Source organism: Protopterus annectens, chromosome 7.part0, assembly GCF_019279795.1.
Source record: "Protopterus annectens isolate FY-2018-M chromosome 7.part0, PAN1.0, whole genome shotgun sequence".
In the NCBI taxonomy this organism is placed as follows: Eukaryota; Metazoa; Chordata; order Ceratodontiformes; family Protopteridae; genus Protopterus; species Protopterus annectens.
In genome coordinates this window covers 778090549-778106401 of record NC_056739.1, presented here as the reverse complement: position 1 = coordinate 778106401, position 15853 = coordinate 778090549, and the positions used below count along the sequence as shown (strand labels likewise).

Genomic DNA, 15853 nt, shown 5'->3' with positions numbered 1-15853 from the left:
GTATCATTCTGAATGATCACAGTACATACTTTACAGCTTGGTTGTTTGCTCCCCATTCTCTTAGGTTCATATTTATTTATTTATTAATCTAAGAGGACCTTTATCAGACTAGCCACACATTTCCACTGAGTCTCTAGACTTAATAGTTTAGTACCAAGTCTTCTGTTTTGCTGAAGTATTGTATAATCCTAGGTGGAATAATCCTTAAGTATTGTGCAATAACCCTTATATGAGTATGAATAGCCTTAACCCTGGGGCAGGTATTAATTTTTATTTTTTTTGCTACTTGCCTTTCAGTTTTCTTCCTTCTGAGTGCCTCATTCTGTTTTATTAGTGACAGAAAGCTGAGAACTGTGGGTCTACAGAATGCATCATACCAGTTCTTGTCCCCTACAGTTCCAAATGTGTTACAGTGTGGGATAAATGTCTTCCTTGGCAGTGTACAGAAAAGCAAATCGTAAAAGTGCAAGTGTGGATGTATGTGTGTGTATGTGTGTGTGTTTGTATGTGTGTGTGTGTATGTGTGTGTATGTGTGTGTGTTTGTGTGTGTGTGTGTGTGTGTGTGTGTGTGTGTGTGTGTGTGTGTGTGTGTGTGTGTGTGTGTGTGTGTGTGTGAGTCTATATATATATATATATATATATATATATATATATATATATATATATATATATATATATATATATATATATATATATATATATATATATATCCATATATGGGTCTACTTGAAAACACCAACATGCCAAAACATCGACGACAAGAACACCGAGACTGGAAGACTGACAACTGAGATGACTGACAGTTTAAAAGCCCGACTCTGAGAACACTGACATGTTAAGGTAAGTGTGTGATAGTGACAGACTTTAGTGTTAGGGGTGGGATAAGTGAGTTAGGGTTAGGGCGTGGGTTAGGTGAGTGTGCGATAGTGATGGTCCTTAGGGTTAGGGTTTGGGTTAAGGTTAGTGCATAGATAGTTGTGTATGTAAGGTTTAGTGTAGGTTTGTAAGGTTTTTGGTGTGCTTGTGTTGTGTGCGTGTTTTTCGGAAAAGGTATTTGTTTTGTTTTGTTGATTGTGGGGATTGTGGTTTGTCAGGCATGTGAAGTTTTGTGCTTTTAAACTGTCGGTCATCTCAGTTGTCGATCTTCTGGTCTCGATGTTCTGGTGTTCTCGTCATCAGTGTTTTGGCGTGTCGGTGTTTTGAAGTAGACCCATATATATATATATATATATATATATATATATATATATATATATATATATATATATATATATATACATATACACACACACACACACACACACACACACACACACACACACACACACACACACACACACACACACATGTATATGTTTTCTTTATAACTTCAAATTCATTTGCAAATGGATTAAACGCGTGGCAGTATTTCAAATTTCTCCTGTATGTGTATAATGATGATTTTTTTCTGTGTATGACAGACTGCTGCTCAGCAACATTGTACTATAAAAAAATTAAAAAAGTGTTGAGTAACTCTTCACTTTGGTTTAAAAATGTTCAGCCATCAATACACAACCTGTGCAGCGCTGCCCTTGCTCTGTGACTGTTTGCACCACTGGCGCTTGTTAACAGTCCAGCACTGCCATAACAGAAGTATTCCCCCCACCCACAACTCTAGCTCCAGAGTTAATTTAAAGCTGAGTGTCCTCAAAGGGGCTGTCTTCATAAGGAAATAGCTCAGGAAATAAATAAAATAGCCTCACTTGGACTGTATCGCAGTTTCTCAGCTTAAGACTTGTAATGTTGCTCTCAGGAGCAGAACCTTATTCTTTTGCATATTTCTGTGATGTACTGTATTGAAAAGGACCCGGACAGGGTTGTGATATAATTATAAAAAGTTTTTTTTCCTCTGTGAAGGGGAAGTGGATGGTTATGGCTCAGGGACTTTTGTTGGAATATACCAGAACCTCTGTACTATAGGGACTTTTGTTGGATTACACCAGAAACTCAGTACTATTTACTGGAATAAGTTTACATTTGCCTCCTGCATTACATGGTTGTGCAAGATGACCAGTTTCATTGTGGTCCCTTACAGTGGAAAGTAATACTTGCGTGCCAGTCTAAGCATGCTAGCCTCTGTTGTGGAGGTGCTCATTATGAGCTACGATGTGTCCGATCCCAGTACATTTTGCTCTTTTTTATAGGCTTTCTCTTTAGGACACAATATTGTTTCCTTTTCTTAGCCTGACTGTGTATTAAAACACATTTTAATAATCACGTTCCGAACTAATTCAGCATTTAGGTGTTACTTATCCTGTGCGTCTACATAGTCCTCACCCAACAAAAATGTCATGAATATAGGTGGGTGGACATGATCTGTACTGATGCAACTTTTATATAGCTAAACATAGTTTATACCTTAAATCTTGAATCTCATAGCACATCATAAAGTAAAAGACATTGCAAAGCCCATAAAACTGTTGTATACTAAAGAGTGTTATTATTTTGAAGATAAGATACCCTGCGTAAATGGTTGCAAAAATTGTTTCTATTCACAGTCAATAAAGCATGCCCATTGTGCAACATTATTAAAAGCTTTGCTAAAGGTACTCCACCCCACAGATGTGTAAGTGGGCATTTGAACTGTTGAGTATAAATGAACCTGCACTCCATGTGGGTCATATTTGTAGTGGTACTGGGGGGAAGTACAAAACAAAGGGAAGCATTGCAAAACGTTACTTATAACAGTAGTGGTTAATAAACATGTAGGGCTGCTTTGGGTAGTCTGTGGATGTGTTTTACTTTCAAACCAAGTTTAGAAAGATCCCTGAGACAGGGCTGTGGTGACAGGTTACTGTTTCTACTGCACCTGCATTCTGGCTGACAGTTTTGGTATTTCACACAAGCTGAGATCAAGTACACTCAGTACCGCATACCAAAAGCAGCAAGCAGTGTGTTCCCTAACTTTTCTTCTGTCTTTAATGTATTTCTGAGCTGCAGTAACATCAGTGTGTAGAAAACGCAGATTCAGTCTTTACAAAGTGAACTGCTGATAGCAAAAATGGCCCATCTATAGGGGCAATTCCCTTTTTAGTCAATGAATTTTCACCGTGGAAAGAGTCAATATGCATTTCCTGTTGCAGTTTGGGAGCCAGTAAGCGTATCCATGATACCCCAGGATCTAGGCCATACATATCATATCGGTATATCTGCACGTATGCCAGTTTTTATACTTTGATGCCTTACTTGTGTAGTCTTTATGGTCTATTACCTGCCCTGCACATGAGCTGAAAAAATTCAAAATCTATGTTCTCGACTTAAAAAAATTGAACAAGCAGATTCTTCTTAGGTATGTGCATCCAGTCCCTGGAACCTCGAATTGCATGTCCTGCATATATCCTAACTTATTTGCATATGTGAATTAATTAAAGACAGTAATATTCAGAATAAATACATACATACATACACATTGTGAATGCAGTATATCCATTTGGTGCATTTAGGATGACAGTACTAGCTCTTAATTTGGAAATCTTAGTTAACAACCTATGTGTATCCATCTTTTATATATTTTCATCTGCAGTCACTTATTCCTGTTATTTTTTGAATTTCAAACACAGACTGCACTGGTGGAATAGAAGGGCAAAGCCCTGAGTACGTTCTAGGCAACCCACATTCAAGTTTTGGCTTGGAAGCTTGAAAACGCAGCTGGATCACACTTGGCACACTGACATGTCTTCCTTTTGGAAGCATGTAGTGTTGCCTGTTGTTGGGTGGGGCAGCCTGCTGTTATCAGCATTTTACAGAAGTGATGGCAAGGCAGTACTGACACCCATTGCGCATCCTATCCTCTGGTGTTTCAAGACATGCACAAGAGTTTAGGAATCAAGGTGAAAGCACTCCCCAGCAGCAGTATGATGCTACCCCAAGTGCCTCTGTCTTCTCACTGACCCTTAACATAGGTCAGAAATAGGCAGAGGTCATTAGGAGGTTCTGTAGACCCGGTGGATGAGAAGATGCGCTGGAATCAGTTGATGGCCAGCTGGGGTAGAGGAATGGGATAAAAAAAGAATAGGATACTTTTTTTCTCTTCTCTTTTTTTCAGCCATCCATCCAGTGGAACACTATCTTTTTCATAGTAGGTATATTTTACCAATCAGGACCAGCTAGGTCATAAAGTTGCAGTACCGGTCACTAAAGTGCTCAGTGCATCTGCAGTCAAACTTGCATGCTACTTTCTGTGATCAGAGGAAATCATCTGAATGTTACAACATATTCCAGTCTGTCAAAATAGGAGTGGCCTAAAGGTGCAGACAAATTGGGCCATCTTTCAAACGTATACATCCTTGGAAAGCCAGACATAGTGAGAACTGTAATAAGAGAACTGTATCCCAAAGGCAGTCAAGGCAGAGGTTGCTAAACAGACATAGCAGAAGAGAGGACACACAAAGACACATATGCATATGCATGCTCGCGCACACACTCACACACATAAACTCATGCACTTCACACACAGTACTACTAAATTTCTAACTAAAAATTCAACAGAGGACAAAAGAAAATGCCAGGTACCAAGCAGTTTTGTAACATTTCACACAGCAGTCACAGTCAAGGTACTTTACCTGGAATAAAACAAACACACACACACACACACACACACACACACACACACACACACACACACACACACACACACACACACACACACACACACACACACACACAAATTGTTAGGCTAGTGAAACCTATGTAACCTAAAAAAGTCACATTGAGAACTGGATAAATGTGTGACAGCAATAGGCCTGAATAACAGATATATGGCCTTTTAAAAGGGAAGAATCTTCCTAAGGTTTCCCTCCAAATGTTCATGTTGTCACCGAAGTGCAGATGAAGCAAGAAGTGAGAACCAGAAAAAAAAATATTCACTTCCTCTGCCCCTGGAGGCCTGAGGTTTAGCAGCAATATTTGGAGAAGACACAATGCTGAAGTCTGGAGGTGGGTCAGTGTACCTGAAAAAGTCCAAAGTAGGTGAGATATTTATTTGTTTTAACAGTGACCCTTCCAATTGTCCTGATTTTGATAACTGTAGCTTTCTGCAGTGGAAGGAGGCCTGAAACTTGGCAGACTTTAACTGTTGGTTCCCTTGTACTGACCGTTGTCAGGAACTCCTGTAGACAGCGGAAGACCACCTCTTCATTTAATGTGAGATCCAGCTTGATATAAAGGCTCTTCTCATGGTTAAAATGAACCTACAAAAAAAAAAAGTTAGCTTCTATAATGTAGCCTGTCTGGTTGATTTTTTTTCCAGTTCTCTAATGTAACTTTTACTATAACAAAATAAAATGACATCTGTGCAGTCCTGCTCTGAACATTTCTGGAAACTGGCCTTCATCCTGAAGTTTCAAAACTCCCTTAACTCCCACCCCCACAATTTTAATAGGAGTTTCAGTCTATTCCAGAAGTATACAAGAAACAAACCTCAAAAATAATCAGACATTTTACTTCTCATAACAGTTTAATTCACTCCTCAAAAAGTATAAAAAAAGCAACAGTCTTACCCCTATTCCGACTAACCCTGATTCCTTTGCATACTTGTTGATTTACTTCCACAAGGAACCCTCACATTGTGTTACCTCTTTTGATCCTAGTGTTTATTTTTTATTTTATTTTACATTTGTTAATCGGGGAAGTTCGACTGGATACATATCCATTTTCAGCGGAGGCACGGGGAGAAAAGTTCCACATTATGAAAAATTTAGTAACAATAAAAATGTAGGTTACAAGATATGCAAAATTTAACAATAAAATCTATTTACAAAAGTTTAGTAACACTTAAAGGAAAAAAAATGCAGGTTGCAAAGATCTCTAGAAAGTTAATAATAGGTCAAAGACAAAAGTCATATATAGGTTATATATCGATAGGAAATAAAAAACATTGTTGTTGAAGCAGTAAATACAGGGAAATCCATCTTTTAAGAGAGGTGTGTCTGTAAGATAAGCATTTTCAGTTAGAAAGTAAGGAAGATAAAATAGAGAAGGTTGTTTAGGTTGGAAGGATTTTAATTAGTGTGGGCAGAAATAGTAAGTTATATAGGGAGAAAAGGGCAATCACATCTGTGAGCTAAGTTTGGTTTAAATAGCTTCTTGGTGTGTTTTTGGGTTAGTCGGGGTTTAGATATGAGCACGACTATTTTTTGACTACCGCAGTCTCTTTATTGTATAGGTTAGTCGGGGTTTAGAGATGGACATAGCCAGACTCTGCGCATGTGTGTCTTTAGAGATATGTTGAATTGAGGCAAGGAGCTGTTACTTCTGGAGGAAGTGAGCTCCATTTTTTCCAGCAGAGTTGGAAAACAATGAATCTCCAGCTGAGTTGTTGGCTTTGGTCGTTTGTACTAGCATTCTGCTGGATGAGCAGAGGGATGTTAGGTTGTTATAGGGGGTAATAATTGTAGTTAGAATCGGGGTACTGGTAGGTTGGTAGAGGATTTTATGAATAACTATGAGTTGGTTATAGTATATTTGATTGGGTAGTTCTAGCCAGCCTAATTTGTGAAGATTATGACAATGGTGGGTTCTGTATGTGGAGCCTGTGGCAAATCTTGCTATATTGTTATAGCAGCTAGTGATTTTGTTGAGGTTTGATTTAGATAGATTAGTGAGGATGGGTGATGCATAGAGAAGGGATGACAGAAGATGTGTGCGAGCTATGGCGGTTCTGGCAGTTGGGGTTAGAAATTTCTTTGTCCTATACATGGAGCCTATTTTTTTATTTACTGTTTTTATGGTTTTGTCTATATGGGCATTATAATTCAGATTGTTATCAATGATTATACCTAGTAGTTTAGTGTTTGGTTCAACAGAAATTACGGTGCCATTGTTTGAAGAGACTGTAATTATTGGTGGTGTTAGCTTATGGGTAGGGGAGAAAAGTAGTAGTTTGGTTTTATTTGGGTTCAACAATAGAAGACGATTATTAAGCCAGTTCTCTACTTTGTTAAAGGTAGTCTGGGTTAGGGATTGTAATTCTGTGGGAGTAGAGGCAGTGCAGATTAGTGTAGAATCATCTGTGTACTGACTGGAAGTTGCCTGTGGTATAACTTTGGGCAGATCATTGATGAATATAGAGAAAAGAAGGGGACCCAGAATAGAACCTTGGGGTACTCCAAGGGTGACAGGTAGAAGGGGGGATAGATTATCTTTCAACAAATTGTTAATGCTTGTGAGCAGGACCTTATTAAATACTATCAGGAAGGTGAGTTCAGCAAGTTTTATAACTTAACCCCTAAGCAGAGACAGCAGCTAAAAAAAGCCTTGAAAAACAAGGAGGAGCAGTGGTGCTACTGGGCACCATCTGGTACAATAAAAAATTAAGCAGTAAAGATGAAAGCACTTATATTATTTCAGATGACAAGTAATTGATAGAGTACTTTTGTGCTTACATAAACTATTGAATGATATGCTCATATCTGAAGAAACCTACAACTTTCTTTTGATAGAAAAGCCGGTCACTCCAATTTTCAAAGCACTTCCTAAAATTAGTCTTCTTCAGTGACCACCCCACCCACAATTACTGTTTTGGTAGGGGATGGGGGCCACAATATTTCCATCTGGGTTGAATATACCCTTAGACCCTATCTTGATTTAATGGATAATGTCTTAAAAGATACAGGACACTTCTTAAAGTTACTAGGTGAAATAAATAATAATACTATGGATGTCCAAAATTTATTCAATGTAATTAACAATAATATGGTATCACCCCTATAGGTGAAACTTTAGTGAGCCAAGGGGTAAAAACAAAGAAAATTTTTTTAAATCAAGAACTATGTTAACTTTAGTTTAGAGAATAATGTTTATGGAGGGCAATTCCCATCCATTAGACAAGGGGGGGCCATGGGCACCCCTGGCCCCCTGCACCTCAACTCTTATGCTAATCTACTCCCATTGGGAGAATATCCATGTTTTAAATAACATTTGGAAGAGACCATAAAATTATATCTACGCTTTTGTAGATGATTTTTTTCTTCTGTGGATGGGAACAGACAAAAAGCTAAAGAAGAATTTGTGGAATTTTATATTCAACTTTTATTTTAGTTTTTTTGTTGTTGTTCATATGATCATTGAGTTCTTAGACTTTCAAAAGTAGGGGTTATAAACTGATATGGTGTGAATAAAGTTAGATAGAAGTAAAGGTTTATAGCAGCAATATTAAGGATGTATGTAATATAGTGCGTGATTGGAATATTCTTTAAATATAGAAGGAATAATAACTTAAAAATCTACTCTGTAAGGAAACGCCCTTAAATTTTGACACCCATCATCAGGTTTTTTAATTACCACAACATCCTGTGGATTTTGTAAAGCCTGTCCAATATTATAAAGATACACACTTTTAGTATCCAGTCACCAATAAAATTTTCTTTTTTAGGAAGAAGGCTTGCCGCCTCGCACTACAGATATATAGCTGAATGTTGTCAATGCCGAGTTTCTATGTAGGAACAGGTGAGGATTTTGCAGCATCTTTCAAGCGTCAGAAATGGTGATGAAAGAAATGCACTATGTAGGCATGTGAAAGAATTCCCAACACATAGTTTTAAATTCTGGGCTATTGTTAATGTCAGACTTAACAGAACAGCAGAGGGGGTGATATTAGGCTCCAAACTGAATTGGCAGTACAAAATAGGCGGGTTTTTTATTGAATGTCATTGGTTACTGCTTTTTATAAATTGTTTGATAAAAGTCTGAACTATATCTGATGAAGGGTTTATCCCGAAAGCGCTCATCCTGTGTTTTTAGTAATAAAAGTTTTAAAGAATAGCAGTGTTCCACCTCACATACTGAGTTATCTATGGACAGTGATTTGAGAGAGTCTAAAAGTAAGTTGTGATTTACCATGTCGAATGCTTTTGATAAGTTGAGGAAGAGGGCAGAGGAGAGCAGGTTTTGATTACAGTTGTGATTTATTGCGTGAGAGAAGGAGAGAAGGGCAGTGGTTGTACTGTGGGCTGGTCTGAAACCGTGCTGGGATGAGGCTAGGAGAGAATTGTGAGTAAGGTGGGCTAATAGTTGCTTCTGTATGCATTTCTCCATTATTTTGGCTAGGGGAGATAGTATGGCGATAGGTCTGTAATTAGAGAGTTCCGTGGAGTTACCTCCTTTATGAAGTGGAAGAATGTGAGCGATTTTCCAAATGGAGGGGGTGTAGGATTCTTGGATAGTACGACTGAGTAAGATGGAGATAGGGTAAGCTATTACTTTAGTGGCTTTTTGTAGGAATTCTGCGGGAAGTAGGTCAGTTGCAAGGGTGGTTGGTTTTAATTTCTTAAGTAAAGATTTGATATAGTCTGTGGGGATCGGCTCAAATTTTAAGGGTGGGGGGTTCATATGAGTAGGTGAGATTGCAGAAGAAGAGGAGGGAGATAGATTCTTGGCTAGAGACTTGACGGTTTCAGTGAAAAAAGTGTTAAAGGTATTTGCTACTGATTCAGGGGGTAGTTGTAAGGTTGATGAGGGGGTGGGGGTAGAAGATTTACCTGGGTGGAGCAGCTTATTCAGACCTGACCAGAATCTTTGAGGCTGATTTTGGTACTTTTGCTGTAATTCGAAATAGTAGTTTTGCTTATCTAACACAATAGATCTTTTAGCTTAATTTCTTATCTGTTTGAATGTTATGTGGGCTTGTGGGGATTTGGTGGCTCTCCATGAGGTCCATGCTCTATTTCTAGTAGTAAGTTTTTGTCTAGTAGTATTGGTTAGCCATGGTGCTATTTTGTTTTTGGTTCTGATTTTATGTGTGGGAGCATACCTGTCTAAGATGGCTAGGAATGTGGTGTTGAATTCTGAAACTGCTTGGTCAAGGGGTAGTGTTTTAAGATTGGCCCATTTGCATCAGCTTAGATCAGTTTAGAAACTAATTAGCTTAAAGTTCTTTGTGTACTTCAGGGTTTTAAAGGTGGTTTGGTGGGGCATGTCTTCTCTTTTTCTAATTATGTAGGTTAGGAGGTGGTCACTCATGTCCTCAGGTAGGGTGCCTGTTTTGTAAAGCTGAGGTTTGTTATTTATTAAGATCCAGTCTATAATGCTTTCCTTTTTGTTAGATTTGTTGATTCTGGTGGGGGTAGTAATAGTTTGGGAGAAACCATGTAAGTTAATATGGGTGGTTGGAAAGTGTGCACAACAAGTTGTCCATTTGATGTTAAAGTCTACAAGAATTATTGTTTCTTGGGGGTTGGTGGAGGATAACCATTGGAGTGTGCTTTCTAAGGTGTTTATGTTATTGCCTGGAGGAATATAACTACATACTATGTTTATAGATTTGTTTTTGTTAAGTTGAATTCTTGAGATTATTGTTTCAGTGTTGGTAGGTATTAGGTCAAGTGGGGTGCTCATTGTAGATAACTCTAGAGAGGATTTATATAGGATGGCTACTCCGCCTCCTTTGCTCCCTTTATGGTCAAGTCTTATTATATTGTAGTGGGGGGGGGGGTAATATTTCATTTCAGGGATAGTGGGTTTAAGCCAGGTTTCTGTAAGGCAGAATACATCAGGTGAGTGTATATCTAGGAGTGCATGCAGGTAGTGGAGTTTATTATTTATACTTCTGATATTTAGGTGACAGACTAAAAATTATTTTGGGGCATTATGTGAGCTTGTTATGTTGGTAGGAGTTCTATCTATGGGGTTAGTGGTAGATGGTGAGCTTGGGCCAGGGTTAGGATGGATGTCACCGTCGGCTATGAGGTTATGTAAACTTTGTATGAGTTTGGTGAACTTTAGTAGGAGTTGGTAATAGTTCTTAGTCTTTGGGTTTAAGTACGTAGGTGGTATAGGATGGAGAGGTTTTGGAGTAGTGCTGTAGGAGTGGAAGTGGGGTTGTACTGAGGGAGGGGTGTGTGTTTGGATGTAGCTTGTTGTACTTGATGTAGAGTGTTGAGAATTAAGGAGGTAGTGGAATTCATAGGCAGTGAGGAGATAAAGTATTATGAGTGGGGGTATGAGGTAGTACAAAGGTTTCAGATGTTCATCATGTTACCCTGCTGCAGTTATCACACTTGGGTTATCCTGTCGTCAGGTGGTCCCGCAGTCGGCTGGAATTCCAAAGTCTTGGTCCGGCGTCGGTTGCTGTCGCTTCTTCCCTGACGTCAGTGCTTCAGGGGTATAAATAATGCAACCGACGCCATTTTCTACAGTCTTTCTTGCCGCGCGGTGCCCGAAGCAGAAGCAGTTCACAAGTGCCGGTCAGCCGACTACTGAGATTTTTAAATTCGAATTTCAGACCGAAGTCTTCTATAAAGCTAAGTACCCCGTTGGGAAAACTTTTCTTGCCTCAGACCGATGTCAGAAAAAGTTAATAAATGTATTTCTTGTGGGAAGCAAATACCTCATAAGGATTTTCATTCTTATTGCTTACCTTGCCTAGGCCCAGACCACGACGTCACTAGTTGTCGTTTTTGTGCTAGGTTTAATAAGCGTACTATTAAAAGACGCTTTGATTTCGCATGACACTACTTGGTAGGAAATTTAACTACACCATGCCATCGGAGCAACTGACTACCGGCGTGCACAAAAAACGCAAGGATAAGGACAGACAGCCCAGGCCTAAGCCAGATTCCGAGGCCTCCACTGGCCCGGTCTCCGGTTCTCCGGTCCTCAGTGAGGCACCGACGCAGCCCCTGACTACCGCAGATCTGGAACCCGAGACCGCTTCAGAATTTTTGACGGAATGTACCAGGCCGACGCAGCCATTTAGTGCAGGCCCTACCGACGACATTGCTGAAAAAGATGTCGGTGCTGCAGAAACGCCATCGGTTTCTGAAGGCGTTTTCAGACCAACGATGCTCACCATTAAATCATTTTGTAAGACGAAGACTCCTATTAAATCTAAAAAGACTGCACTTCAGTCCCCTGTTCAAGGCCCCATGCCTAAGAAACAGATGCTCAAAATGGCTGAAGATTTGATCACTTTAATCAGGGGGTCCCAGCCCCCTCCTGACAAAAGACCTAGACAAGAGGAAGATTATGCATCCTCTGAACAAGTGTCCATTTCTTCAGACTCCTCTGAGGACCAAGATTACTCTTTCTCCCCTTATGAAGATTCTGATGCTGAGGATTCCATTCCCACAGCTTCTCCTCCTGAAGACTACTCCTTTGGGGAAACTTTACACACTATGAGGAAACATTTTCACTGGGAAGGTCAGGACTACTCTGACTCGAAGAAAAGGCTCAGAGAGTTTCTTTTACTCCCCCAACACAGACCACTTGCCATCCCACCAGTTTTAGACATTGTGGATGATGTTTACTTAGAATCCAGTTTTAACCCTGATTCTCTTCCTCCTGCTCCGGCTAAGCCTGACAGATATTATAGAGTGCCTGATTCCCACAAATTTCTTTACAAAAGCCCTGTTGCTGACCCAGAGACAATCTCTCAGGGTCCCAAAGGGGCTAAGGCTTCTGTGGCTAAAAATCCTGTACCTTCTGAGAGGGATTCCAGAACACTAGACAGGTGGGGGAAAAAGGTTTACACCTCAGCCACTCTAGCTATGAGGGCACTAAATTGCCAATTTTGCATGCTTAAGTATCAGCAATTTCTAATCTCTCAGTTAAAGCAAAAAATAACCACTCTCCCTCAACAATCTAAATTGAAAGAAATGCAGGATCTGTTGCATGCCACTGAACAGGTGGGCAAACATACCTAACAATGTGGGTTTGATTCTTTGGAGGCCTCTTGCAGAGCAGCTGTCACTGGGTCTGTTATACATAGGCATGCTTGGTTAAAGGAACAAACTCTACCTGATCATGTTAAAGCAAAACTTCTAGATGCTCCCTTACAGCAGGATGTTCCTTTTGGAGTTAAAGCAGAAGAAGTCTTAAATAAAATGGAGGATAAGGCAAAATCTATGCAGACAGTCAAAGATTTCCTACAGGTACAACCCCCTCACTTCAGCAGAAACTGGCCAACAAAAAATTGGCCCTTTCCAACTACAGACAGACCACAGAGGGGTAAATACAGACGCCCAAGTGGCAGAGAACAACCACAAGCCCAGTACAAACCTCGCCAATGGGGCACTACAACACAGAAGGGAGGAGAAGACAGGTCCCAATCTACCAGAAGGCAAACTCAATGACTTGCACCTCATCTGGCCAAGCAACACTCTCTTGGCAGCCCCCTTGGGAGGAAAACTCGCACTTTTTCCAGACAACTGGCACATTGTCACAAAGGACAAATGGGTCCTAGACATAATTTTACAAGGATACAGATTCCATTTTCACACCTTGCCAATGAAAAGAGGAATGCCAAACCTGCCACAAAATCAATGGGCAGAGGCACAAAAACAAATTACAGCTCTCATGGACATGAGAGCCATTCAACTGGTACCTACTCGAGAACAAGGTCAAGGATTTTACTCAAGACTTTTTCTAGTGCCCAGAAAGGACAATGCCTGGATACCAATTCTGGACCTTTCAAATCTAAACACCTACTTGCAAGTACCCAAATTCAAGATGCTAACACTACAGCAGCTTCTTCCCATGTTGGGCAAGGAAGCATGGCTAGTAACGTTGGACCTCAAGGAGGCATACCTGCATGTCCCTATCAGACAAAGTTGCAGAAGATACCTCCATTTCATTGCAGGTTCAACCCATTACCAATTCTCTGCACTGCCCTTTGGCTTATCTACTGCTCCCAGAGTCTTCACAAAATGCCTGGCACCAGTAATTGCATACTGCAGACAAAGAGGAATTCAAATATACCCATACCTGGACGACTGCCTCATCCAAGCAGAAAGCAAGGACATTCTATTACATCATTTGGCTTTTGTGAAACATCTACTAAATTGCCTGGGGTACACAGTAAACGAAAAGAAGTCAAAACTAGTACCCTCACAAAATATGACATTCCTGGGTGCCAGCTTGAATACAATGGCTCAGAAGGCTTATCTGACGCCAGACAATCAACTACAACTGACTCAGTATTTCAAAACAATGGCAACAAAGGCCCAATTAACTGCAAGAAAAATTCTGCAGGCCTTGGGCTTCATGGCATCTTGCATACTACTAATACCATTTGCAAAGCTGCATATGAGGAAATTACAGTGGTACCTAAAAAGCGTATGGTCTCAACACAGCCACAGCTTGGACTCAATGATATCTCTCATTCCCTGCCTACAACAGGAGTTTCTATGGTGGTCACAGGCATGTCACCTCAACAAGGGTCAGCCTTTCACCTTGCCCCCAGCCAGGCAGACTATCACAACAGATGCATCAGATTACGCCTGGGGGACTCACATGGCAGGACAGTGTGTTCAAGGCATATGGACTGCAGATCAAAGGAATCTGCACATCAATCAAAAAGAGATGCTAGCTGTACAGAAAGCTCTGACAGCCTTCAAGGATCTATTACATCCAGGACAACTGACAATAAAGACGGACAACATCACAGTAATGTGGTACATAAACAAACAAGGGGGTACCCACTCCTACCCTCTGTGCAGGCAAGCAATGACCTTATGGAACACAGCTCTGGCTTACCAAGTTCAGCTCAATTCCTGCCAAGACAGAAGAATAAATTGGCAGACGACCTCAGCAGAAACATCATGGATCCGCACGAGTGGAAACTAGATCCACAAGTATTTACAATGATAACTCAAAAATGGGGCCTTCCAGACATAGACCTGTTTGCCAGCCCTCAAAACTATCAACTAACAAAATTTTGTACAAGGGCACTGCACCATAAAGCGTGGAAAGTGGACACACTCTCTTTCAGTTGGAAAAACCTGACAGTATATGCCTTCCCTCCATTGCCTCTCCTCACAAAGGTACTTCTGAAAGTCAAAAAGGAGAGACCTCGACTGATTCTCATAGCCTCAGACTGGCCATGCCAGCACTGGTACCCGCTATTGAGGAATATGGCCCACAGCCCACCATGGATATTACCACAAATTTCCCATTTACTCACACAACAAAACAATCAGATTCTTCACAGCCAGCTCAAAACCTTAAATCTGGCTGCATGGCAAATCAACTAAGCATCCAGCCAGCTCCTCTTTCCCAAGCAGTTATGGATGTTATTCTGGAAGCTAGGAGGCCAAGCACCAGAAAGGCTTATTCGGACAAATGGAAAAGGTTTTGTGCCTGGAACCAATCTAAAGGCCAAGACACAATTCAGCCTCACATGCCTCACATTCTACAGTATTTAACTGAGATGTTGCACAAAGGACTTTCTTTCTCCTCCATTAAAATCCATGCTTCAGCTATTTCGGCCCACTACAACACGGATCCACCCTTATTTTCGCATCCACTTCTAAGGCAGTTCCTCAGAGGGGCAAAAAACATTAGACCCCCCAGGAGAGCACCTACACCAACATGGGACCTCAATTTTGTTCTGGAAAATCTAACGCTACCTCCCTTTCAACCAGCTTTCTCTGCAGATCTTCAGTTCCTATCATGGAAGACTGCCCTGCTGCTTGCAATAATTTCAGCTAGAAGAGTCTCAGAGCTACAGGCACTAATGGCAGTGGAACCTTTCCTCATTTTTCATCAAGACAGGGTTTCTCTATGAACTAATCCTTCCTTTATGCCTAAGGTGGTTTCCAGTGTGGCTTTAAATCAAACCATCCACTTACCCACCTTCTTCCCAAATCCACAGAACAAAGGTGAGAGACTCCTGCATTCCTTGGACATTCACAGGCAACTTCGTTACTACTTGGACAAAACTAAGGCTTTCAGAAAATCTGACCAGCTCTTTGTATCCTATGCTACAGCTTCTCAAGGGAAGGTTATATCAAAGCAAACCATTTCCAAATGGATAGGTCATTGCATACGTTTTTGCTACACCCATCATGGAAAACCAGTTCCTGCTACCATTAGGCCCCA

General features: G+C 40.6%; 1 protein-coding gene across 1 annotated transcript in view; it reads right to left on the bottom strand.

Moving 5' to 3' along the window:
* Nucleotides 1-1317: 1317 nt before the first annotated feature.
* Nucleotides 1318-15853, bottom strand: part of TNFSF12 (TNF superfamily member 12) — a 199941-nt gene continuing 185405 nt past the window's right edge. Inside the window, exon 5 of the mRNA XM_044076337.1 lies at nucleotides 1318-5229. Within this exon, the coding sequence (XP_043932272.1) occupies nucleotides 4981-5229 (249 nt within the window). The 3' untranslated portion in view covers nucleotides 1318-4980. The remainder of the gene's footprint in view (nucleotides 5230-15853) is intronic.